The 26,233-nt window shown below is 37.2% G+C and overlaps 1 protein-coding gene across 1 annotated transcript; it reads left to right on the top strand.

Moving 5' to 3' along the window:
• Window positions 1-1,342: 1,342 nt before the first annotated feature.
• Window positions 1,343-25,965, top strand: LOC140156588 (arylsulfatase B-like). The gene is made up of 7 exons (XM_072179525.1): window positions 1,343-1,722; window positions 3,822-4,008; window positions 10,379-10,575; window positions 16,845-17,055; window positions 19,415-19,667; window positions 20,635-20,777; window positions 25,676-25,965. Exons 1-7 carry the CDS (start codon window positions 1,393-1,395, stop codon window positions 25,963-25,965), a joined length of 1,611 nt encoding a protein of 536 aa, XP_072035626.1. The 5' UTR covers window positions 1,343-1,392.
• The last annotated feature ends 268 nt before the right edge of the window (window positions 25,966-26,233 follow it).

The following is a 26,233-nucleotide window of genomic DNA, read 5'->3' as shown; positions in this document are numbered from 1 at the left end:
GCTGTCAAAACTAGCACGGCTAGACCATCATTCGAAAACCTCTGGGCTGGGGTGCTCCTTGTAATGCAGGGATTACATATACATAATACTTACAGCCACATTACTCAGTTCAATACTCAAACCAATTTCTTTCCCTTTTGATGTTTCAACTCATAGGTGTAGATCCTGGGGAATGGGGGATAAACCCCCCCAATATTTTAAAAGGGGATGGTCCATACAAGCCCCCCCATGATGACATCTGTAGGCCTATGTGAGTTTCTGACCAAATCAATCTAATTTTGGCCATTTTAGCCCAAAAAGTATGAAATTTTTCGCGCTTCGCGCAAATTTTTTCCACTACATCATCACCAGTTTAGCTTCAATATGCCAAAAATGTCTGTGCGCTTCGCGCGCATTTGTACAATAAACTTATATGTTGTTAAAAGGTGCTATTTCAAGAATATTTTTCCAACCCCAATGTCAAAAACAAATCTACGCCACTATGGAGTTTTATCACGCTCGCTATGAAATGACCCGGGTGAAATGATCAATGCAATTTTTGCCAAAGCTCACTACCATTCGCTAGATGCTGTGAACTACCAAATCGCAATAGTTTAAAAAAAGTTGCTATTATTGAACCTTTACCCAGTAGGCCTAAACAATTTTTAGCATTTGTCTTTTAATGATTGAATATACTCACGATATGATAACACAGTTCTGCAAAGATGTAATTCTATATGTGTGCAAATGAGTCAAAACATAAAACATGCACACTACTTATAAATTGAATAACTGTTGATTTGATCTTGATTATTCCAAGTGAGTGACAATGGATAAAGAATATTTCAAGTCTGTACAAATGGAATTTGGCTTCAGAAATCGTTGTCAAATCCGGGCTTCCTGACCCCCTAGAATAGCTAAAACCCTTAGTTGATCCGGGGCCTTCGCCCCTGGACTTGACCAGGGCTTTGCCCCTGATCCTACCAGGGGCCCTTACGCGGGCCCCTGGACCCCATGCGCTAGTCGCTACGCTCGCTTCGCTCCCTGCGCTCTATTTGAGTAATAGGGCCGGTCTTAATAAATTTGCCACGGCCGCCTAAAACCACCAGTCCGCCCCTGCCTATGTACTTTCACCCTCCTGCTGAACTGATGCTTAGAGCAATAGCATCCTTGGCAATAAATACAGCCAGTCGTATTTGCATATCAATACCGAGGAAAGTGGGTTCGATGATAATCTATTCTCATCTTCTCTGGTTCGATGCACCCAAGGTGAATCAATGAGTGCTTCCTGATATCTTTTATGTTTTCTTTTAGCATTTGTCACAGTTCGTTGTATTCGTTACCACTTTGCATTGAAATATCTCTTGGCCATAGGGTCTATTGCATTGCAGTTGTGATTTGTATTTTTGAACGATGTCAATTGTATATTTCAGACTAGCAATTCTCGTTGCAGTACTTTCGGCTGTATACATCTGCCTAGAGCTGCTGCTGAAAGCACAAGAAGAGTCAACTTATATAGATACCGCTATAAATGGCAATAGAAGGTCGCCTCCGCATGTTGTCTTTATTCTTGTTGACGACCTAGGCTACAATGACGTGGGCTATAATGCCAAACTGCATGGATCAGCTATAAGAACACCAAATATTGACAAGCTAGCCTCTCATGGTGTCATATTAGATAACTACTATGTGCATAAGGTATGCACGCCAACGAGAGCGCAACTTTTGACTGGACGCTATCCGGTAAGTTACCGGGCCGGTGGTACCGGGAGCCCGTGGGTATAGACAAGGGGGTGACACTAAATTCACGGTTGTTCTATTAGCAACGCAAAATCTATGAAAAATTCAGCTGGTTTACTAGCTAGAAAGTGAGGCCAGTTATCGATCCGTTATAGCTCGTTATGAATAATTCATGTTCGACCCCTTGGATCATGTTAATTGAGTTTGGCAAATAACAACGTTGTTAGTTTTGCGAACTTTGCCTGTTCAATGAGAGTATAGCGCGCCCCAATACATCTGGGCACAAAACAGGCGAAAACGATCCAGTTTAATGAAATGGCGGACGGGTATTCCCATCAGGCACCAGTGATATGTTTTTCAAAGAAAGTCTACTAATTTGATATGAAATGACATTTTGCAATAGCAAAGTCAAAATTAGGACTTGCTGTCAATAATATGAAGGAAATATGTGACAGAGGCAAGGTGGGAAATACAAGTAGTATTTAAGTTATAATAACCTTTGATACCCGACCTGACCTTCCATCATGGCGCCTTATTCGTCTTTATGTATTTCTATTATGCTCTCAAGTAAAATAAAATACCACTCTGCTCTGAGCAGACAATGTTACTTGGCTCCCAGCATGAATTATTGATTTTATACGGAAGTAAAGAAATGCACAGTGTATGTGCATGATGTCCAAGCATACTCCAAATATTTACGGTAAATCTGAATAGTGGTCACATGTTAACATATCATGTGCTCGGGAAATCACGTGGCAACATTTTAAAATTTCAGGCTTGTTTACTAGTTAATTGCCATTTGTACTCTTTATTATTTATCTTTGTTAATTAACATACATTTTAAATGCTGAAAAATCGTGGTTGGCTACCCATGATATCTGTTAAATTCAATGTTTTATGAATATAATTCTACCACGCAGAGGGGGGTCACGCAGCAGAATTTCACATCACCTGACTTAGCTACATTTCGAAGCTCTGCTCTTCAAATTCATGTAAATTTCAAAGTTTATACATTTAATATATTTAATATGATACTAATTTTTTGTTATAACCAACTGGTACACGAAATATACTAGCTTATTACCTATACAGAAAGGTGATTATCAGCCTTCACACAGCAAATTGACATGCCCGGCATATGCAGCCATTCTCCGTCTGGATAACATGACTGTCGCCCTCAATACGTCTGGGCGCAAATTTAAATAACAATACGCTATTTACATATCAATGCGGCCTCATGCTAATTAAAGCTGCCCCATCCAGGAGTTCATCTATGGTATAGATGAATCCAATTGCACCTCAATTACAGCCATAGCGGGTCCCCGTCGGGTCCACCCCACTTGAAATGTGAAATGGTGCGTCCTTGGCGGGGATTTTAAACTGTATTCAATCATCCGTGATTCTTTTGTCACTGTGCCTTTTGCAGGGGCGTAGCAAGCATTTGGACAGGGCAGTGTGGACGAAGTCCAGGGGTCCGGGGGTTAGGCTAGACTCGCTTGCCAGTCCTATATACGCCGTGCCTATGTATAGTAAGGACTGGCTTACGCCATTTTGGATGTCAATGGGAAATACACACTTAACGATTTGTGCAGGTCAAAAAAAAAAAAAAAAAAATCTTTAAAATTTCATCAATGTATATAAAATTGGTATCCACCTTATTGTGCTTGCTAATTAAAGACTCGGTTGAAACAAAATTAAGGATCGAATGCATTTTAGTGCCCAAAAAGGCAAAATTATCGTCAAAGTTCTGCCGAATTCTGCACCCTTTCGATAATATGTCGAACTTTGCTCTGTTGACCTACAAAGACTACAAATTTGGCCGCTTCCATTTAGGTGCAAGTTGGGACATGTGTAAACATTACAATTACATTACCAATTTCGTATTATAAGATCGTACATTACGGCTTTAAGGTCATGTCTTCCATTTCAACTGGAATAACCCAATAGTTAGTATCAGAGACCCCGGTAAAAGCTCACCTTCTTGTGTAGTGGCTTTAGAAACATGTGAGACTTTGCGACCGAATTCTAAATTCAAACACGTTGCAAGCCGGGACTATTTTTCGCCGTTAATCTTTTTTATGCAATTATTCTTATAATTATAGATACGATATGGGTTACAACATCATGTGATTGAGGTATCGCAGCCATCTTGTCTTCCATCAGATGAGGTTACATTAGCAGAGGAATTACAAGACGTTGGTTACTCTACACACGCAGTTGGCAAATGGCATCTGGGGTTTTATAAGGAAGATTGTTTACCAACCAATCGAGGATTTGAAACATTCTTTGGTATGATATCATAACTATTTATTTTAATAAAACAAACAAACATATACACAAACCAACCCTTCCCCCGTCTCTTTCTTTCTCCTGTCTCCATGCTCTTGGTCGACCGATATCTCATAAACATCTACTAGCCATAGTCGATTTTATAAAATAGGGTCACGCCATATCATAATCAAGGAGGCCCCCCACCTGACCCCCTCAGATTTTCTTTATATTTTACTCATATTATGTTGTACCTGTAAAAATATTAAAAACCTGCTAATTTGAGGTCTGTAGCTCTAAAGGATTTTCTGTGGCAGCCAATTAAAGTTGGATTAGGGGGGTCTAAATTTGGACCCAAAAGTGGCCCTTTAAATAAATTTCATCTTTGGCAGTCTGTGCCTTTTTTATAAAAAAAAAAAAAGAGGGAGGTCTGAAACCTTATATACACTGCTCAATTTGTCCAAAAGTAGAAACAAAATGTCTGTAATTGCGCGTTGTGTCACGCGGTCATTAAATATGCAAGAAAAATGTGTATGTTTTGTAAACTGGCAAGTTTAGCCCCTAAATTCACATTTTTGTGTCAGATTAATTATTTTTTTTTGTCACTGATATTATATATAGGATAAATACAATGCATACCCATTTAGAACAGCGCCCTCACGAAGATGAAATTTACTGCTAATTCAACATTTTCAGGGGGCCCAAAGCGATGTGGTCCAGATTCAAAATTTATAAAACATCACTTTTATATGACTACTAGTCTTAAATTACAACTTTCCTAAGTCCCAGTAATTTTATAGTTTGACTTCATATAAAACGACAAGCCCGAAGTAGACCATTTTCTTATGATTGCATGTATTGCAAATGTGCCGAATTTGGAAGGCTTAAAATTATTTGATATCAGAAGGACATTCTTCGTATTCAGAATGCAATTCGATATGTCTGATGTGCTCTAATGTCCCACAATAAATACTGTCCAAACGTTCATACCCCTTCCTTAAGCCTTATCTAGATCTTTCTTCATCTCTCTCCTCTCTCTCTCTTTTATATTTGTTAACACTGTTACATAACTATCTATTGTATTCTCTCTATTAGTTTCTTCTCCTACATTCCAAAGCCCACCCTTGGTTCATTCTACCTGACACTCTCTAAACATTGAGATATATAAAGATGGATGTGAAATAAATTGTACAGCTGTATATGGTCAATTCCAGCGAAAGCGGACAAAATTCTCTCTATGTTAACTTTCCACTTTAAAATGTCATTAATAAAGGAAATCACGTTATTGATGGAGCATATCATGTCACGTCCAATGTGCTCTCTTTGTGCATATAGGCCTTTACTAGCAAGTCATACCAGGGGACAAGTTATGATGGCTTAAGGGGGTACTACACCCCTCGATAAATTTGTTGTCTATTTTTGCATTTTTCTCAAAAACTAATAACACAGTGGTAACAAAAGTTATGTATATTATAGGGGCAAGGAATCCAATTACTACACTGGAATTTCAATGACCCAAGACAAACGGTTTGTTATTTATGATAAGAAATAAGGTACCGATAGGATGTACCTTGTTTTCTATCATATATGCTGAACCACTTGTCTTGAGTCACTGAAATTTCAGTGTAGTAATTGGATTCCTTGCCCCAATAATATACATAACTTTTTATCACCAGTGTGTTATTATTTTTTGAGAAAAATGCAAAAATAGTCACAAATTTACCACAGGGGTGTAGTACCCCCTTAAATGAATTGGCGTTACCCACGAATTCAAAGATAAAGCACCATATAAGTCATTGAATGTCCTTCAATCAAAATGAAATTATTACCGTTAGAAAGACGTTTGCATGATCTCTCATCATATGTAAAACGATTGAATTCCACCAAAGTTTGTGGACTCTAGAGGCCATTAAGTCCTAGTCAATTTGGCTAATAATTTTGTTACCCGCGTATCAAAAATAAAATGATCGTTCTGAAAAATGTTAAGTGAATATGCCATAAATGACTATATCATGAAACGAAGTTTCGTTCTATAAATCTGAGGTCCAAGTGATTATTTTATGCAAATACGTTTTACCCATAAAATTCCATAAAATCAAATTTGACGTTACCCACGTATCAACTGTTACCCACGAGTCCAGCAAACATAATTGCCATAACTTAAATTAACATTTAATGACTTTGGACACTGAATTTAGTTTGACAAGCGCTTAAAACTGTAAATCGTAAAAATACGTTCACCGCTTTAAAAAAGAATCTACGACGGTTTAATCTTTTGTTACCCACGAATCCCGAATAGATGCTTACCTTGAAAAACAAGGAGATTGTTTATTTTAAGTTTAAATCAGCACATATTCAAGCCATGGGTCAGCTATAATTTTTACAGTACTTACAGTTTATGCACCTAAGAAACGCAAACCCCAAACGGTACTATAGTACTTATCGCTTTACCCACGAATTCGGCGTTACCCACGAATCCAAGGATTTACTCGTAAATTATATGTTTCGTATGCATCTTAACATTTTGAAAACATGCGAAATAGGTTCCAAAACAGTCCTGTTTAAAAGCGTCCTCTTGAAGGCATACTGAAGCTGTATCATGAAGTTTTGATTGATTATCCTAAATTACCATTTTTGGGTAAATGCAATTGGTTAGAGAAACGGGAATCATTGAAACACAATGGAGGAATAACCGCATGGTGGTTTCCAACCTTCTGTAATATTTTTTATTTTGCCGCTTACCAATACATACCTTCAAATATGTGTTACCCACGAATATTTTTGTTACCCACGAATCCCTACTTAAATTATAGTTAACAATGTATTGATAGTGTTTTAGTTCATAGGAACTGTCAAACACGAGTTAATAGAATATTGCTGCATGAAAATATGAAATGATTTTACTAAAATAATAATATAAAACTGTTTGCGCTGTCTATTTGAATTTGGCAACTTCATTATTCTCAAAATATTTATACCCAAAATGCCATAATGATCCATTCTAAATATTCCATGTAGTTTGTATTTTGATTAAAATTCATTTTAGTGCCATTGCAGCCTGAATTATTGACATACGGAAAAGTATTTTTATTTTTATTTAAAAAATTAATAGGAATTGCTATTTTCCAGACGCTATTACCCACGAATCCATCCGAGATCCTCATCCTGCGACGAGATACAAAATCTAACTTTATATTTACATGTATATGAAGCATTTATTCTAATCTTTCGAAATAATACAGTAATGTTATATGATAGCCACTTTGGAAAGAGTTCGAAGAATTGACACAATCTTAACTGTACACCTGGTTCTTTCTTAAAATTTGTAATAACCAAAATATTTCTTTGTAGATATATGTAATAAAATTCTATTTTACGTTCAAAGTCTTCACCGATTTCTAGTGTATATGAGTCACACATAAAATATTGAAAGATATTAAAGAAAGTGAAATTTTATGGCGTACAACAGGTGAAAAAGGCTTGAATTCGTGGGTAACATGCATATGCGCATTTAACACTTTATTTGGTCTAGCAAGAAAAGTTATTTTTCAATCCGATGGCACTTCCACCTGATGATTCACTAGATATGATCGTCTCATTTGATAAGTCTAGAATTGAAAAGGAAAACATTTTCAAAATGGCCCCAGAGAGAATTGTGTCCCGCTTTGGCTGGAATTGACCATATAGATATTAACCAACAACTTGATTATCATTAGTATCATCATTATATTTGTGCCATCATTTGTTTTATGTAAGAAAATAGCTCTTACAGGGCCATGCAAAAAAAATGTAAATTCACATTTTTTGTCAGATTAATTGTTTTTTGTGGTCACTTATGCTATGTAATAGACAAATACAATGCATATGGGTATATACAAAACATGGCCTGGCCTGGCCTGGCCTGGCTAGGCCAACTGAAAAGTATTATTTGTTTGCCAGACACCCGATGTTGAAACATTGATGATAAATACTCATAAAATGAGCAGTTGGCGGAGATTGGACATTCGTTAGTAAGCCAAATTTTGCTCGAAAACCATTTTTCTACATCGATCACCGGTCCTCAACATTTTGGTCATTCAAAAATGTTGAACCGTACCCAACTCCAAATTTGTGGACATTCATTACTAGGTTAAATTTCGCTCTTAGGTCATTTTGGACGCAAAGTATGGGTCATTGAGTGAGAGACCGTTTATACCTAAATTATGGCTTTTTTTAATGGGATCTTTGGGTGGTGAGAGTCCAAAGCCACGAACATTGCATTTCTACAATCCCCGAAATATGTCCTTGAAACGCTTCAGGCATCTTGAATGAAATCAAAAGTGTATTTTTAATGTGGATAAAAATGTTCAATATTTGGAATTAGAAGAAAACTGGGCCATCAATTAACACTTTTGTATGCCGAGAAAGATAGGCCTATATCCTAATTATAATGAGCACATTTTGTACAAAAGCTTCCCCACTCCATTAACAAACACCAAATTATGTATTTATTTTTTAGGCCTAATATTTCTCATGATATTGATATACGTATGAATTGTAATATCACATTTTACTAATATATAAAAAAAAAAAAGAAGGGCTGATTTTATCCATATGTTTAAGGGCTGGGGTATGAACGTTTGGACAGTATTTATTGTGGGACATGAGAGCACATCAGACCTATCGAATTGCATTCTGAATACGAAGAATGTCCTTCTGATATCAAATAATTTTGATTTTTTGAAATTCGCAACGTAATACACATTTTATGGCAAATCATTAAAAATTGATATTTTTGATATTTTACAGTACTCGAAGTAAACTTTATAAATCTGATGATTTATACTTAATGTAGGTGGGATGAAAAGCCGACGATCAATTGAAAATTTTGACCTTTCGTATTGAAGATATGGACTTTTTTCCCCAAAACACCAAAAAAAAATTAGGTCTTTTTGGGAAAAAAATCCATATCTTCAATACGGAAAGTCAAACTTTTCAATTGATCGTCGGCTTTTCCTTCCAGCTACATACACTTTAAGAATATATCATTAGATTTATGGGAGTTTGGGTCAGGCAGAATTTCTTTTTTACGCCGCCGAAGGCGGCGGAATTTTTTTTTTTCGCCTCCGAAGGCAGCATTTTTTTTTTTTGCCTTCGGCGGCGAAGTATTTTTTTTTCAATTTTAATACAATTTTTATACAAAGTTGGGTGGGGAAATTTTTTTTACTCATCAGTGAGGTAAAATTTTTTTTTAGTCTCACTGGTGGGTGAAGTTTTTTTTTTCGTCTCACTAGTGGGCGAAGTTTTTTTTCTTTCAAAAACTCCCATGCCCCCCCTGAAATCTAATGGTGCGCCCTTACAATCCAGTGAACAACTATTATGATATTTAGTCCTACTTTAGGAGCTTGCATACCTATTGTACTCTGTTGCCAGGGACGTATGAAGGCATTAGAATATCTATGGTAAATGACATAACTGGTTTTGATATTTAAATAGATGGGCGGACCCCAACGGTCACGATTTGCTTCGGTGAACTCACTGATTCTTACTATTTATGTAAGTGGACGGCCTTCAACTGTACAGGTTGAGTGAACATGAATAGCCAGCTTCGTAGTAACCAAAAAGATGTGACAGGAAACGGCCTTGGCTAAAGCACGACTATAACGTGCGGACATTTGAGCATGATAGTTATGTCTTAGAATGTAATGACAAGTTGTGACTTTTAATATTTTAATACAGGGCTGTCAACTCTCACGCATTGCCCGTGAGTCTCACGCATTTTGTCAGTTTCTCACGGTCTCACACCATGATCTCACTCCTAAAATCTCACGCATCATCAAAATAATTTGTTGCTCCTACCCCCCTCCCCAACTTTTGAGATTCTCGGTCGCCATGGCTCAAATAATCATGGGTCAAAATGAACATTGTAGTCGACTAATCCCGGTATAGCATTCATTTCTACATACTTACAAAGTATCATGTTTTGCATAACTTTGATTTTGCATAAAGAAACACCGCGCGATGTGTGTTGTAAGGGTGCATACTACCAAATTACTGTCCCTCATCATTTATTAGACATTAGGATAATCATCCCTGAAAACAGAAACATACAGTCATGCAGCGTAAACTTATAGATGTATTTTTTCATAGTGACCGTAAAGTATGATATTTTGCATATGCAAAACTACATATTTTGGAAAGTATGTAATTTGCATATGCAAAATATCATATTTTGCAAAGGTATGTGGTTTTGCACGCAGCACCGGTACGGCTCTGTCTCACGCCAAGCAATTCCAAAAGGTTGACAGCCCTGTTTTAATATCATTTAAAAAATGTAAATTTACTACAGGATAAAGTGTACTTTGTTCTATTTGTCTGAAATTTAATTTCAAATCATATCGCATTTTCACAGGTATGTACAGTTCCACAATGGATCATTACACCTACTTAAGACATGACACTTTCCATCAGAAGGTAGTAGGATTGGATCTTCATAATGACACTGTACAGAGTTTTGATCCAGCCTGGGATGGTAGTGGTCACTATTCAACGGAGCTCTTGACAAGAGAAGCTCAAAAGGTGATAAAACGACATACTACAATTGAAAAGGTAAAGATTCCACAAAGACCATGATAACTACTAGCATATTACGTTACAAGTACAAATGGGCTATTCCGGAAAATAAGTGCACACGCCCTATAGAAGAGTAACTTTCAAACTATTATGCAAAAGAAACCCCCCCCTTTTTAAGATCAGCGGAGGTGGGGATCGAACCCACGCCGCGCTGTTATCATGCATACAGCATCGGCCTACTTCCAGCGCCTTAGACCGCTCGGCTACCTGACTTGTTGCAGCCATCTTGAAACTTATTTGAACATATAATCGTAACTTTATGCCACACAAGCAAAGACAGAAAATGTGCCATATTTTGGAATTTTATCTGCTTAAAAACATTAATGTTTATCATAGCGCTTAATTGTTGATATTTGCGCGTTCTACATACATAAATACGACAATACATGGGCCTATATACATGCACAATACATTATCGATTTTGACTCTCCGGACTGCCCGGGTGGACTGCACGTGGCTATATCAGTATATGGAGCCAACCATTTTTTGGTATAAACGTTCGGGAGTTTTCCATTTATATAAAAAATCCATATTAGACCCCAAATTTTATTTCAGAAAATAAGTGATTAGATTACAATAAAAACGAAACAATAATCTTTGGCGAGGTCTAATGTAATTTTTACATAGAATTTTCAACATTTTTCTGTCCTCATTTACACTAAATTTAAAAAAATACTTTGAAGTGCATGTATAAAATTTAAATTTAAATTCTCTGCCTCCTAAACCACATAAACTATATATGATGTACAGCTAATATTCATATATTCTTTTATTACATGGGATGCTTCAGTGTTTACACAAAAATAAACAGTAATAATAACTAGGAGATAATTTGCGCTCACAGAGCGCAGACAATCGCAAGGCATGTAACCCTTTAATAACCTTTTGACCTGAGCTTTGACCTTGATGTTTTCCGGATCACAAGGTCTGTTGTCACCGAAATTGAGCCCCATACCCCTTACAGAAAATGAAATTAGGGTATAAGATTTGATCTCAGATAACTTTGACTATATAAATGACTGTTTCATGTCCGCAAGAATATCTACACCCAAATCACGACCATCGGCCCGAGAGCGCCGTTCAAATAAGTTAGAATAATTTTCGGCAATTTGGCGGCCATTTTGAATTTTTTGGTATAAGGTAGCCATTTTGGATTTTGATCAACTATGTAAATGACTTTTTCATGTCCACAGACATATTCATAGACACCTAAATCACCACCATTGGCCTTAGAATACATTTTTATTAATTTTGACCCCCATTGTAGGGGCACCCCCGGAAAAATCTCTTTGAGCACATTTTTAAATAAAGTGGACTACGGGAGCGTGTTCTACGCAAAATTTCAGTTTATAAACCGTATCAAAGTGAACACTATTTCCCATCCGCGCGGGAATGAGAGCCCGACTAATTGGGGGAGGGTTGGAAAAGATTTCTTGGAAGTATAGTGAATCCAGCACCTTTTGGCGGCATAATAAGATTATGGTATCAATGCACGCTAAGTGCGCGAAAAACTTTGCCATATTGAAGCTAAACTGGTAAAATATGGTGCAAAAGTGGAATAAATTCGCGCGAAGCGCGCAAGAAGGGGCACTTTGGGGGCTAAAATGGCCAAATATGAGGTTAATTTGGTCAGAAACCCACATACAGATGTCAACATGGGGGGGGGGGTGATTGTATAGGACATCCCCAGCAAAATATTGGCATCCCCCGGGATCTACGCCTATGCATGGATTCATTTTTAACTCTCAGTCATATCAAAATTGACCTTTTTTGGTAAATCCCATAACCCTTTGCGAGTACACCTGAGAACTCGTCATTTGACGTCACGCCGACTTGCAATGCGCAGTAACGATGTTCGATAAACGATGTGCGCATCGGCGAGGAGCGGCGTGACGCAGAATGACGAGTTCTTAGGTGTACTCGCAAAGGCTTATGGGATTTACCGAAAAGGTCAATTAATGCAGTTTACTTCCGTCTTTCCTTCAATACTTATTGTGTCCTCCATCACGGTGACTGCTGTAATGCAACGTTGCATGCTTCTGACGTGGTGTCTTATTTCTTCTTGGTCAATGCTGTTCCACTTTATCAAAAGGATGCGGAGCAAACACTCAAGGGTTGGGTCGTGCTTAATGAATTTGTTAGCCATCTTCTTCAGGGTGTCCCATTCTCCATTGGGCGTTCAAGTCTGCTTTTCATCGATTAATCAACCATGCCACAAACATAATGGTTTAAATTTGAATGAAAATGGCGCGCACAATAAAGCATGTACCGCACCCAGTAATCTATGCAGAATCATTTGGAGACTTCTGAAACTTTTGAAATCCGACCCTTTACCATTATTGATCAAATGAGGTGTCCAAATTCATTTACAGGTTTATGCATATATGTTCATGACTAAACGGTTGTTTATGCCGAGGGGCCGCTCATACCAGAACATTTTGTGATTCCTATTTCATCAGAATAATAACAAAAAATTACAAGTAGCATTATTAAAAAACACGATTTTCTTCATTTTCCCTACCCGGTGATCGCACATCTGGGATACCGGGCATAAACGCTGTTTATGCCCGGCTTTCGACCAATCACGCGCGCTGTTACATAGCGTGTATGTATGAACGGTATATATTCAGTGATTTATTAAAGCCTTAATGTACGATCTTTTTAAATTTTTAGATTTTTCTTTTTTTCTTCCAAAATGATAATATGCAATCATTATGAAAGTTCCCAATACATTTGGACGCGAAAACATTTAGTACATGGTGTTACGTAACCCAGTGCAAAATTTGCTATATACATTAGTGGAACCAATGCTTTTAGCTTCTAAATACCCTATGAACAAAACCTGAGTTGGTTCCATTTTTTTTTTTGTGTCTTCGGCGGCCATTTTGAAATTAAAAATGGCCGCTATATTTAGCCTTTTTTGAGCCATATTTATCCCGAAAGTGCACAAAGTCATATTTTTCTTAATGATTATTTATACTTTTGATTGTCAAATCCACTAAGAACATAATTAGGATCATTTTCTAGAATCCAAGATGGCTGCCAAATCCAAAATGGCCGCCAATTTGTCTAAAATGGTCTGCCAGCTATAAGGACATTGATTTCTTTCCTGTTTTGCTGATTATTTTCACTACTTACGTTTCTGAGAATCCACTGAGAAATAAAAACTTAATTTGGTCCATTTTCTCCAATCCAAGATGGCCTCTAATTCCAAAATGGCCGTCTTTTATTAAAATATGGCATACCGCTTTAGGCAATTGAATATATGAATACAAAAGCCACCTAAGTCCATACTTAGGCCAAATTGAGTTAAGCATGGGAAATTGTTGCTATACATAGGCCTGTCATATGCATGAAAGAACAACTCAAATTCATTCTCTGTGTCTATTGGGCATGTGAAAAATAGCATGTATGAAAGAATCACCCAATTCCATGATTTGAGTCTTGTAACACATGGATTGAAATCCAGTATGTATAAAAGTCCACTTGTAACACATTCATTGCTAGAGAATGACTTTTGAACAAAAAATGGGTTTAATAAAGGAAAGTGTGTGGTTTATATTACATGGCAGAATGCTTATCAACATTATACATACCTGTGTGCTTTATTTTGTATTATCTTACTAGTGGTAATCTCATTCTAACATTGTTGTCTTTGTATATGATTCAAAAAACCACCTAAGTCCAAAATTTAAAATGAACGCCACGAAGTCCCTGAAATGCTAATCGTCATACCTAATACAGGTTAATCCACTCATTTGCACGTAAAACTTACCATATTGACCAGGTAAATCTAACTGAAGGAATTAAAATGATACACGGGTTTTTCTCTCAAAATAACTTCGCATGGACTTAGGTGGCTTTTGTATTCATGTATTCAATTACTATCATTGAGAGTAAATTACGTGTATCTCATTTCTGTCAGATATGGATAAAAAATGATTCTAAACATATTAAATAGTGCAACAACATTGTTTAAGGAGAATATAGGTGCATTTCACCTTTCAAAATGGCCACCAAAGTGTCTTGAAATTGAATTTTCAGCTAATTTTTCAGCATTTATGCAATGAAATACAGAAAATCGCGTTTTAAAAAGTTGAAATTTCAATATTGTAATTCAACTTTAGACGTTTATGATAGAGCTGACCTTGAGTCATCATCTATGTTATCAGTATTTTCAAGTTCCTCAGCATAGTAGCTGTATTGGTACACTCTTCATCCGCTCCACAAGCACGTGCTTCTGTACGTGATTGTGTCGTCTGCATGAACATCTTCTGGAGCATTTGCTTATTCCACATCCGCACCTAACAAGCTCTACAACAGACTCGGGAGCTATTGCAATGTCTGACAGGATAGGTACTGGAATGTTATCCGCATCACTCGACCATCGTAGCTTGAACGGGTCAGGAATATTTGGATTTACCACAAGGTCTTGACTCCAAATATATGCTTGCATATGCGCCCGCAGAATGTGTTGATGCCACGCACCAGAAGTTGGAGGGATTTTATCAATCCCCTGGTTGGCTCTTGAAGCGTTTCCATCTCAGTTTTTCAACTGTGTTGGCCTGTATGTCATTTTTGTGCCCATGAGCCTGCACAAAACCTCTCACAGCCTGAAACAATACTTTGAGATGGCATTTCTGCATCACCAAGTTAACTCAGTGCTGTGAGTTTTCAGGTGTTGCTTCAGTGAAGGCATTGAAGGCAGTCTTCTTGCCTATACGTACCTCTGATATGTCCACATGTGTCGCATCCCAAGACGGATATGTATTGGTTTCAGCAAGATTTTCCTTCTGTTGTCACCTGTTCCCATAAGCATGGTTGTCTGAAGACCAAGAACCATTAGTCTTCGAAGAGCAAGGACCATAACACCTGTATCTTGGGTCATGATATGAACATTCTGCCCAGCTTCAGAGATCTCTGCTGCATGTAGCATGATTAGAGTGTCTGCTTCCTCTTGTGTACTAGAACCTGTCGATGGCTGAACATCGATAGACTAGTGGTCATGTCCCCTCATTGCATAAATAGGGCCTACTGACAAATTAATCTTAGCCAATTTCAAAACATTTTGGCGGCCATTTTGAAAGGTGAAATGCACCTATATTCTCCTTAAACAATGTTGTTGCACTACTTTAAGATGTTTACAATCATTTTCTTATCCATATCTAACAAAAATGAGATACGTGTATTTTACTCTCAATGATAGTAATTGCCTAAAGCGGTATGCCATATTTTAATAAATGGCGGCCATTTTGGATTTAGAGGCCATCTTGGATTGGAGAAAATGGACCAAATTAAGTTTTTAGTTCTCAGTGGATTCACAGAAACATTAGTAGTGAAAATAATCAGCAAAAAAGGAAATAAATCAATGTCCTTATAGCTGGCAGAACATTTTAGACAAATTGGCGGCCATTTTGGATTTGGCAGCCATCTTGGATTCTAGAAAATGATCCTAATTATGTTCTTAGTGGATTTTGACAATCAAAAGTATAAATAATCATTTAAAAAATATGACTTTGTACACTTTCGGGATTGTTGCTTAAATATTGCTTAAAAAAGGTTAATATAGTGGCCATTTTGAATTTCAAAATGGCCGCCGAAGACACATTCGAAAAAAATGGAACCAACTCAGGTTTTGTTCGTAGGGGTATTTAGAAGCTAAAAAGCATTGGTTCCACTAATGTAGCAAATTTTGCACTGACTTATGATAATTCTACGTAACACCATGTACTAATTGGGAATTTGCAAATAAGAAACATCATAAACTTCACCTCTATCACTCGAAACATTTCGCACTATTTGGATTAGGACAGCGAGTGCGGCCTCAGAGTTAGTCTCCTACGCGGCCAGTTTGGTTACGCTCCCTCCACATGTGGAGGGAGCGTAACCAAACATGTTTTGTAGGAGACTACGGTTTGCGATCGTGGCCGACATAAAATCATAATCTAAAAAATTATGATTTTATGTCGGACCAACAGAAAATCATCCTGTTTTACTACAAATAGGGGGAATTTGACAGTTTGCTCATAGATTTAAGTTAGAACATGTAAGTATTACAAATATGCCAAAAAATCGGGTTTGAAAAAAATAAAGGTAAATTCTGAAAAAAGATCGTACATTAAGGCTTTAATTGGAACAATACTCTTTGGTTTTTAAATCATGGTGACGTTTTCAACTGTGTTACCATACTTTTTGAGTACTGTAGTTAATTTTAAATATTTCTGTTTGTTGGTTTTATTTTGTAGCCTTTATTCCTGTACCTGTCATATATGGCTATACATGATCCAATACAAGTACCCGAACGCTACAAAGAGCCCTATAAAGACATAATAGCTAATGAACAACGACTAACCCTAGCAGGTATGATAAACAGCTTGGATGAAGGTGTAGGCAATTTGACTGAGACACTGAAAGAATCCGGTCTTTATGATAATACCATTATCATCTTTTCTACTGGTAAGCCTTTGAAATTGTAAATCTTGACTTGCAAACACAAAAATAATCTTAAAACGATTATTCAAAAAAATACGTTTGTTTTAAACTGGTCAATGTCTCTGGTTAGGGGCAGAAAATCAGGAAAACACGTCAGTTCATTTGTCCAGTACAGAGTCCCCGGTTGCTGGCGAATACATGTATGTGTGTGTGTGTGTGGTGAGGTTTGTGTGTTTTGCGTTGATAGAACGTGGCCTCGTTTCTGATCAATGTAATTTCAGGAAATAGATGCACACCATATTTTACTTAATGGATCCACCGCAAGCTGGAAGTTATAGCAGGCCGATTATAAGATTTTGCATTCAAACACACAGTAAACTGAACCATTTGAACTGTGCACTCTAAAAATCCTATAAAACAAATTTAGAATTAAGTAAAATTTGACAGGTATTAATATTTGAATACCTGAATACAAAACCCACCCAAGTTCATACTTTGGCCAAATTGAGTGAAGCAGGGGAAAGTTTTGCTTATACATAAGCCTATCATATGTATAAAAGAACACCACAAATCCAAGTACGTCTATTGATCATATAAAATCCAAAACCATGATCCAAGTCCAGGACTTGGGTGGTTTTTGTACACATACTAGTGCCCTCGTAAACCTGGCAAGATGGCTGACGTGCTAAATTGAGGTGATTAGCGATAGTGATGACGCAATAGCACAAGTTGTAACGCAGAAATGAACCTGAATGGGCACAGAACAAGAAAAAAGACTGAGAGCAAAGGGTAAAGAATACACTGACTATGTGATTAAAAAAACAACCCAAGTCCGGCATACAAAATGCCCCCCACGAAGTCCCCGAAATGCTAATCGTCATACCTAATACTGTGAATGAATCCACTCATTTGCATGTAAAACTTGGCCCATTTACCAGGAAAATGTAACTGAAGGAATTAAAATGTTTTCTCAAAATCACTTTCCATGGACTTGGGTGGCTTTTGTATTCATGTATTCATTAGGACAAGTGGAGCATGTTAAGAATATGTACACAATTAATGGTCACTTTGAACGTTGAGGGCTCATGATGCATCCTAATATTGACCCATACCCGGTGCCTGATTTTATGCATTTTTGACGGCCATTTTGAAATTTTAAGATCAAAGCGACCATTTGTATTTTTTAAAGTTCTTCAGTTGAATTTGTCATGTCAGAAAACATATAACTACAATTTTAACCGTTTTAGTAAAAATGCATCTGGCCAGAAGTGCGTTGACCTTTGTCACGTTTCTGACCATAACTCCGTAACCATAAAGGTCGCAGATAGGGCAAACTATAGTACGTACTTTGGTATACTTTTAAGGATACGATACATGATTTACCGACAAGTGACTCATTTCGGAATGCGATCATGAATTTTGAAGAAAAAAAAAAAGTTTCCACAGGCTTCGTTGGGATTCAACCCAGCGATTCGGAACTTCCTTTGATTACGCGTCTACCGCTTTACCGCTCGGCCACGGTGGCAGTTGAGTAGAGGAGTGTAATAATAAAAGATAAATCTCACAATGCCATCTTTATCCTTTTGTTTACTAAAAAAGACGCGTTTTGTAAAGATGGATTAGCCGTTTTATGCATAAAGAGCACGAACGTTTGGGAAAGGTTTCAAACAAATAATAAAGACAGTGATGTGATGATGAAATTGCGTAACTCGGGAAATATCTGCGTCGCAATGTTTTGTTTTGGTTTTAGGAATTTGACCTTAAAATTTACGACTTCATGACATTATCATTCGAAATCAACAAAAGATATTTCAACAGTATATGGCCTCATTCTTTCTCTAGAATGTTTTGTACATGTATGTGAAATAGCTTCAACAATGGTTCGCTGCATAATGGTAAAAACAGCCTTGACCTAAAAAGGGCGAGAGGTACCATATTTACCGATTCAGGCTAAATTTAAAATTGATATAAAACGTTTGTTTTTTGATCGATTACAAAAAATAATTTTTATCATATAAAGAAATTGTGTCTGGCGTGAATTACTCTACAGTTTTTTATTCTTAGGGCTCTTTAACTCAAATATAATGATAGAGTGAATCCCCTGGCCCTCTATAATTACGCACAAAAGATCGAGTCCCCTTAAAAAGAATCGGGATCATGTATAATTTTGACCCCTGTTTGACCTTAATTGGCCCCTACCATAATGCCTGACACATTGAAGAGCCCAAGCCAAATTTGTTCAGTACCTTTCAGGCATGCCAAAAACACTTTCAAACCTTTGTTCTAAGATTTGGTCACGAATTATTAGCATTCTTCCTCTACTTAACAGGGGTTGTTTGGTCGCCTAAATGCCCAAGGCTATAAATTAACCATTTTCTTTCAGATAACGGTGGATCTGTTCAACATTCTGGAAATAATTGGCCTTTCCGAGGATCCAAAGACACTCTTTATGAGGGAGGAGTCCGTGGAGTTGGATTTATTCATAGTCCGTTATTACCTGATCAAATCAAAGGTACCACTAGCCATGCGTGGATCCACGTCACTGATTGGTTCCCAACAATTCTTTCGGGCCTAGCTGGAGGAGACACCAACCTGACAAAAGCGATAGATGGAATTGATGTTTGGAAAGCAATTATGTAAGGAAACGGTTAAAGCATGTTCTTGTTAGAGTTGAATGGCTTATATCCTTTGCCATGAGAAATGTCAGTGACCGTGGTGGTTAACACAATCGCGCTCAAAAATAAGAATATTCCTAAGTTTCCGCATTCTTGGAAACGGGATCCACACTTTACCATGCTCCTGGACTCCTATGCCAGCTTATGCCAAATATCATAACCCCAGATCGTCGGTCCGTCAGATCTCATGACCTCGCAGTCAACATCTAATCCTATCTGCCATCATATTTTCTTACCACATAATCCTGCCAGTACGGTATCCCTGCTATCATTTAGACTGGTTATATTTTGGAAATCTGTGCTTATTTAAGGATCAAGCGGCAAGTTCAGGTAAAAGCTGGCAACTAACTTATTTTGGAAGTAAAAAGATTACAACTTTCAACTGCACTCACCAGGTTATTTTTCCAAATATTTCGGAACCAACTGGTTCCTTCCTCAGTGGATAATGGTGTGGGAAATTTTCATGGATTATCATTTCTATTCTACCTTTGTTCATGTTGTATTCTGGTCATATTTGGATAGTCCTGTCCTTTGTGAAGTTGTAACGCTCCTCTTTTCTCTTTAGATAGATTAGAATCGATCTACAACTTCGGCTCTCAGTTCGCTAGTGTCACCTATTGGAGCTTACATCACATGCCGATGTTAGTAAAAAAAAAAAAAAACGTTATGTGCTATACGCTCTAACCCTCTCATTTTTTAATTTGTATTTTCGGTTCTTTCTTCAGAATGTAAAAACAAAAATCAAAGATTTTAAAAGCTACGCGTGCGCCGTGGACAAACCTTGTTTTTTGTTTTTGTTTTCTTGACCTCATGTTAACAACATTATTTCACAAGTGTCACAGCAGAATTCAAATCTTTACCAATCTATCAGAGCAGTGATCCATTTAATGCTAATTAAATGTAATTAATAATCATTTATTTCACACAGCTCCAACAGCACCTCTCCTAGGAAGGAGCTTCTTCACAGCATTGATCCTATTTCATATATTGAGCCCATACTCCCTGGAAGAGCAGCTCTACGGATGGGAGATTGGAAGCTACTACTGGGAAATATGTGTCTCTTTCGTCACGGTCAGTATTAATGCTCTGCATGCTAGCCATGCGCTTCATCAACGGAAAAAGTTCAAGTTTTGAAATATTTTCTCAAAATATCAAGAGCTATCTTAAGAATTACTCAACCAATACTATGCTTGTTTGTACTCATTTTAATGCAATTTTCATGCTGATTCCAATTATGGTCATGAAAATTTACTTTTCTGAAATTTTTGAATTTTTGATTTTTTTTTTTTTTTAAACATGTCGTCTGCAGTCGACACCCGCGTGAAGAGAGTTAATTAAGTATTAAAAACTCTCATCATTTAACCCACATTTCTCTTGGATATCTTAAATTCTGAATCTATAATTGGTTACAATTATTGATTAAAAATAGGTCTTTTGTTATTTCAAATCGGCATAATTACAAAATACCCTGCACCAGTGTAGTCTTTGTATAATTTTTTTTTTTCGGGGGAGTATTCAACTGTTGAATAATAACTCAGTTGAGTAATAATTACTGACAGTCAAAGAGCTTGTAATAGAAATAGAGTGGCAATAGATTATGTAATGCTTTGTTCGTTTGATGCCGATTAGAGTTTGCGACAGGTGGTACCATTGTTTCGAACAAAGGGGTTCCGCCATTAAATTGGTCACTGATCCGGCATCATATTAACGCTCTACACAACAGGCAGGAAAGTATCAATAAGTGACCACAATACAGTCATGTGTAAGCGCAGTCATGTGTAAAGTGGTACCATTGTTCTCACGTATCCCAAATGTGTGCTTGTGTGGGTCTGAAGTCTATAAAGGAGGCTTTAGCTGTCGATACAATCCTCTTTACCACCCACCTGACTTTAGGCGCTTCATTTAAATAAATTGAATGCTGTTGCTGATCGATTACACATCAGCGATTGAATGGAGCTTCATATTTATCAACACTGCCGCTAATCACTTTTTATATGACAACAAATACCTTATGACATTTTTACTGACTTATCCTTTACTTTTAAAATAATACCAAGGGGATGACACTAAATTCACGGTTATTCTTTTAGCAACGCAAACTAGTATGTCGAATCGTCCAAGTGAGGCACAAGCTATCGATCGGTTATGAAAAAAATCACAATTAACTCTTGCTCGGCCCTTGTATTGAGGTCACAGCATAAAGGTTGCTGCACAGCAAACATGATTCGACCTTTGCAGTACTTAAACCTGGTTAACAGGAAATTACTCCAGCAAAATCAATCGATAAAGTCTATCCTCCACATTGAATGGTTGGCTGCACTTATGCCCAAATATATCACTTGCCAATCAATTAATAATCACCACTTAAAATCCCGTAACTCTCTCCATTGACCAAAGTTATGGACAGATTTGGGAGTTGTTTTTGCTGTTATCTGTCGTTTACATATCAGGGAGGTACGACCATTTGCAGATGCCCCACCTACTCGGTTTTTAGCCAACATGTAATGTATACATTATTCTTGATTGTCAGCAAGTACAAAAAATATCCGTCAAGTGGTTTAGTTTGAATGCTCTTCGGAAGAGAGCGGTTACAAAATGAGTGATAGTCACTAAAAGTTGCATTCGATTTACACAGGGAATTTTGCAGGCCATGCCGTGCCCTTCCTTACTAAAACACAAAAGTGCGAATATTTCCAAACATCTAAATTAGCTAAAAATTTAGGACATGTTACAAAACTATATTTTCTAGAATTTCAAAGAGTACAAAAAATATTGGCCGGTTAGTTTTCACACAGTGACGTTAACTAGGCAATGCCTTGTACCTCTAACATACACTGTTTGTAGAGGTCACACGTCAATGGTGAGAGCACTGTGTATTGTGTATAGGAAAATGGACAGTAACTGCGGTATGTACAGAATCTTACCTGTTGAAGAGAGTCAAAACGCCCTCAAACAAGGTCACAGAATACCGGAAACGGGTCAACTACTATGATTCCATCAGGCAACAGTGATTTGTTTTTCAAAGAAACTACTAATTTGAAATGAGAATGACTTTTTTGTAATAGTACTGTTGAAATTAGGACTTGCTGTCAATAATACGAAGGAAAGGCGTGACAGGTATCAGATATGAAATACAAGTAGTATTTGAAGTCACAGAAATCTTTGACAGCAAACCTGACCTTCCATCATGGCGCCATATTCGTCTGTATGCTCGTATTCGTGTCCTTGAAAAAATCCATTTTAGGGACCGTTCACAAACACTTGTTAGGGGGGTGCTGATGCTTTTCAAAAGGGGGTGAACAGGAGCTGACTACAAGGCGACATGATATCTCAGATATAATAACTGGAATTGGATAATTGTAGATGCTTTTATTCCATGATAGGAATGCATTCAAATGATATTGTCAATCAAATTTTAATTATTGTTTTATGCTTTATAATGTCTAAAAGACATAGGATAAATGAGAAGGCAAGGTTACCTTCAACGGGAACCGGTTTTCGCCTGCGCAATATAGCCAGGCTCATCAGCCGCACAGTTAAACTGTATCAGGGATAAAGTATATTAAAAGCATATAAACTTCACACAAGTACTCCCCGAGTTTTTTTGATATCTTTTATTCACAAGAATTCTTGTGACAATAATTTGTTAAAATAAATTGTAGGGTAGTTACTTGTTTTCAGCATTATATTTAATAGCCAATGGCTTTCTATGGATATACCAATCCTTCAAGATGAGTTTTTCTAGTGGTCTTTTTGATGTTTTTTGGTTTCTTCTTCCCGAAAAAATTCGGGTTTTTGAAAACAAATATTTATATAAATAACTACATGCACAATATCATAACTGAAAAGACAAATAAATAAGAAAAATGCATACTTGTGAATAAGAAACCAAAATCCATTTGGATGAGTTAAAACAAAATAAACTTGTTGTGTTTTACCAAAAATCAAATCACTGCATGCAAATCAAACGGCTCTTTTCAGAGCCACCGAAACATCAACAAGACCACTAGGTAACATAGGGTAGCAACATTATGCATTGATGTTGTAATATATCGTAATCCCAAACACCGATGGTCTATACAAGTCAAATATATCCCATAATAAAAATTCATAACTAACAAATGACTTGAAGGTGGCCTATTATAACTTCGATCTCTTACTAAATTCAAAATAACCATTGAAATCAATGGGGCATTTGTGAAAAAATATCAAATATACACCTTAAAATGGATGTATTTTAATTATCCTACACATTTCAACCGATCGAATGCTACCATTTCATGGGAGATTGATAGCTCAAAGCATCCAGTAAGATTTTGCACCTTGAATATCAAGGAAAAGCAAACAAACACAAAAAATATCAACACAAACTAGCACAAGTTGTAAAAGGTTGACGAGTTTGGAAGTGATTGATTTCAATCACGTCCGCATTGGGAGATATTATCGTTTGCGCCAATACTTGGCGCACACTATGCAATCACACAGCGATAGAGACGGCAGCACTGTACTGCGTGCATTACGGCGAAACTGCTCTCGCAATTTAAATGCTAGAGTAAAGATTACACACACAAGAATCAATGACAAGACTTGGACTATTTATCCTCACATGGAGATTCATGATCAGACTGGAAATATTTGAAAGACCGGCCAAAAAAGGAGAGAATTTGAGCGGACATGTTAACATCAGCATTACCGCTGTGTATTGTAATACACGGTGAGTCTAATGCATATTGTACCGCACGAATTAACAAGTTCTCATTAATGAAATAAGGCCTGAATGTAAGAACTCAATGTTTGATCTAAGTTCCATGCCACAGGTGGGTCTAGTCATGATATCTGCCGTGTACGGAAATATCCGTGGAAAAATAACTTGCACAGGAACCAGTCAGTGTATGCAAAACAAACGGCTCTTTTCAGAGCCACTTGAAACTTCAAAAAGACCAAGATTTGACAAAGGGTAGCAATCTCATACAACAGAGTTGCAATATATCATAATCCCAGACACCAAATGGTCTATACAAGTCAAATATCCCATAATTAAAATAAATAATTACCAAATGACTTGAAAGTGGCTCTTTTAAACCTCAGTCTCTGAGAAACATCTCGAAATCATAGAGAATATCCAATGTGAAAACTCAAAAATGTCAATCTAACTCATCTTGAAGGATTGGTATATCCATAGAAAGCCATTGGCTATTAAATATAATGCTGACAACAAGTAACTACCCTACAATTTATTTTAACAAATTATTGTCACAAGAATTCTTGTGAATAAAAGATATCAAAAAACCTCGGGGAGTACTTGTGTGAAGTTTATATGCTTTTAATATACTTTATCCCTGATACAGTTTAACTGTGCGGCTGATGAGCCTGGCTCTATTGCGCAGGCGAAAACCGGTTCCCCTTGACGGTAACCTTGCCTTCTCATTTATCCTATGTCTTTTAGACATTATAAAGCATAAAACAATAATTAAAATTTGATTGACAATATCATTTGAATGCATTCCTATCATGGAATAAAAGCATCTACAATTATCCAATTCCAGTTATTATATCTGAGATATCATGTCGCCTTGTAGTCAGCTCCTGTTCACCCCCCCCCCCCTTTTGAAAATGGGGGCCCTTAAAAGTTTTGCCCCTCCTAAGAGGGGTGAAAAAATGACCACAAATTTTCCCGGGAAAATTGAGTTTATATGCTTTTTGATGGGGTTGACCCATAATTTTTATGTCAAAAAGGGGCCCTGAAATTTTTGGGATCTGAAAAGGGGGGGGGCCGAAAATTTTCGCGCTAATTTTTTTTTGCATCATGCCCCCCTAACAAGTGTTTGTGAACGGTCCTTACCATAAAAGAATATTGGCCGCCTTATAGCGATATCAAAATCAGCCCTTCACAGATCTTTCATAACCCGCTGGAAATGATGGTGCACCACTAATTGCTTTGTTCTCAAATGTTGTTTTCGTATTAACAGGTAGTACAGGGAGCGTAGATACCATCAATTGCGCCTGGTATCCACCTAAGGAGTCCAATTTAACTTTCATAAGCCCTGAAGAGCCACGAGATAAGGAAATATGGTTATTTAACATAGCCAGAGATCCACTGGAAAAACATGACTTGGCCTCCAGACGCCCTGGCATTGTGAAAAGGATGATGGGACGGCTACGGGTATACAATGAAACGGCAGTGCCACCATGGTATCCACCCAGAGATCCTAATAGTAATCCCAAATACAATGGAGGGGTGTGGGGTCCCTGGGAATGACTATATCACCACCACAATGTGACACAAACCCTTTGTCTGTGAGTTAGTGAATTACAAAAGGAATCTTGGGAAATACCCGTTTGGCCTAATGCCCGGCCTAATGCATTTTTGATCAGTTAGTTGTGATAGACCACCCAGAAATCGAAATGGATACGAATTACAATTAAAGGGGCATTTTGTGATCCACTGTCTCATCCCCCACCGTGACTTTTTTTACAAAGATTTTGAAACTATATACTTGTGCGTGCAAAATATTTCTTGCAGATTC

The sequence above is a fragment of the Amphiura filiformis genome, chromosome 7 (assembly GCF_039555335.1).
Source record: "Amphiura filiformis chromosome 7, Afil_fr2py, whole genome shotgun sequence".
In the NCBI taxonomy this organism is placed as follows: Eukaryota; Metazoa; Echinodermata; class Ophiuroidea; order Amphilepidida; family Amphiuridae; genus Amphiura; species Amphiura filiformis.
This window is presented reverse-complemented; position numbering and strand designations above follow the sequence as displayed.

What these genes read in the sequence shown, in the direction of transcription:
- LOC140156588 (XM_072179525.1), top strand. Translation starts at nt 1,393, where the DNA reads ATGTCAATTGTATATTTCAGACTAGCAATTCTCGTTGCAGTACTTTCG. An exon ending in AGGATTTGAAACATTCTTTG is followed by an intron (nt 4,009 to 10,378) that starts GTATGATATCAT and finishes GCATTTTCACAG; the next exon opens with GTATGTACAGTTCCACAATG. An exon ending in CATTATCATCTTTTCTACTG is followed by an intron (nt 17,056 to 19,414) that starts GTAAGCCTTTGA and finishes ATTTTCTTTCAG; the next exon opens with ATAACGGTGGATCTGTTCAA.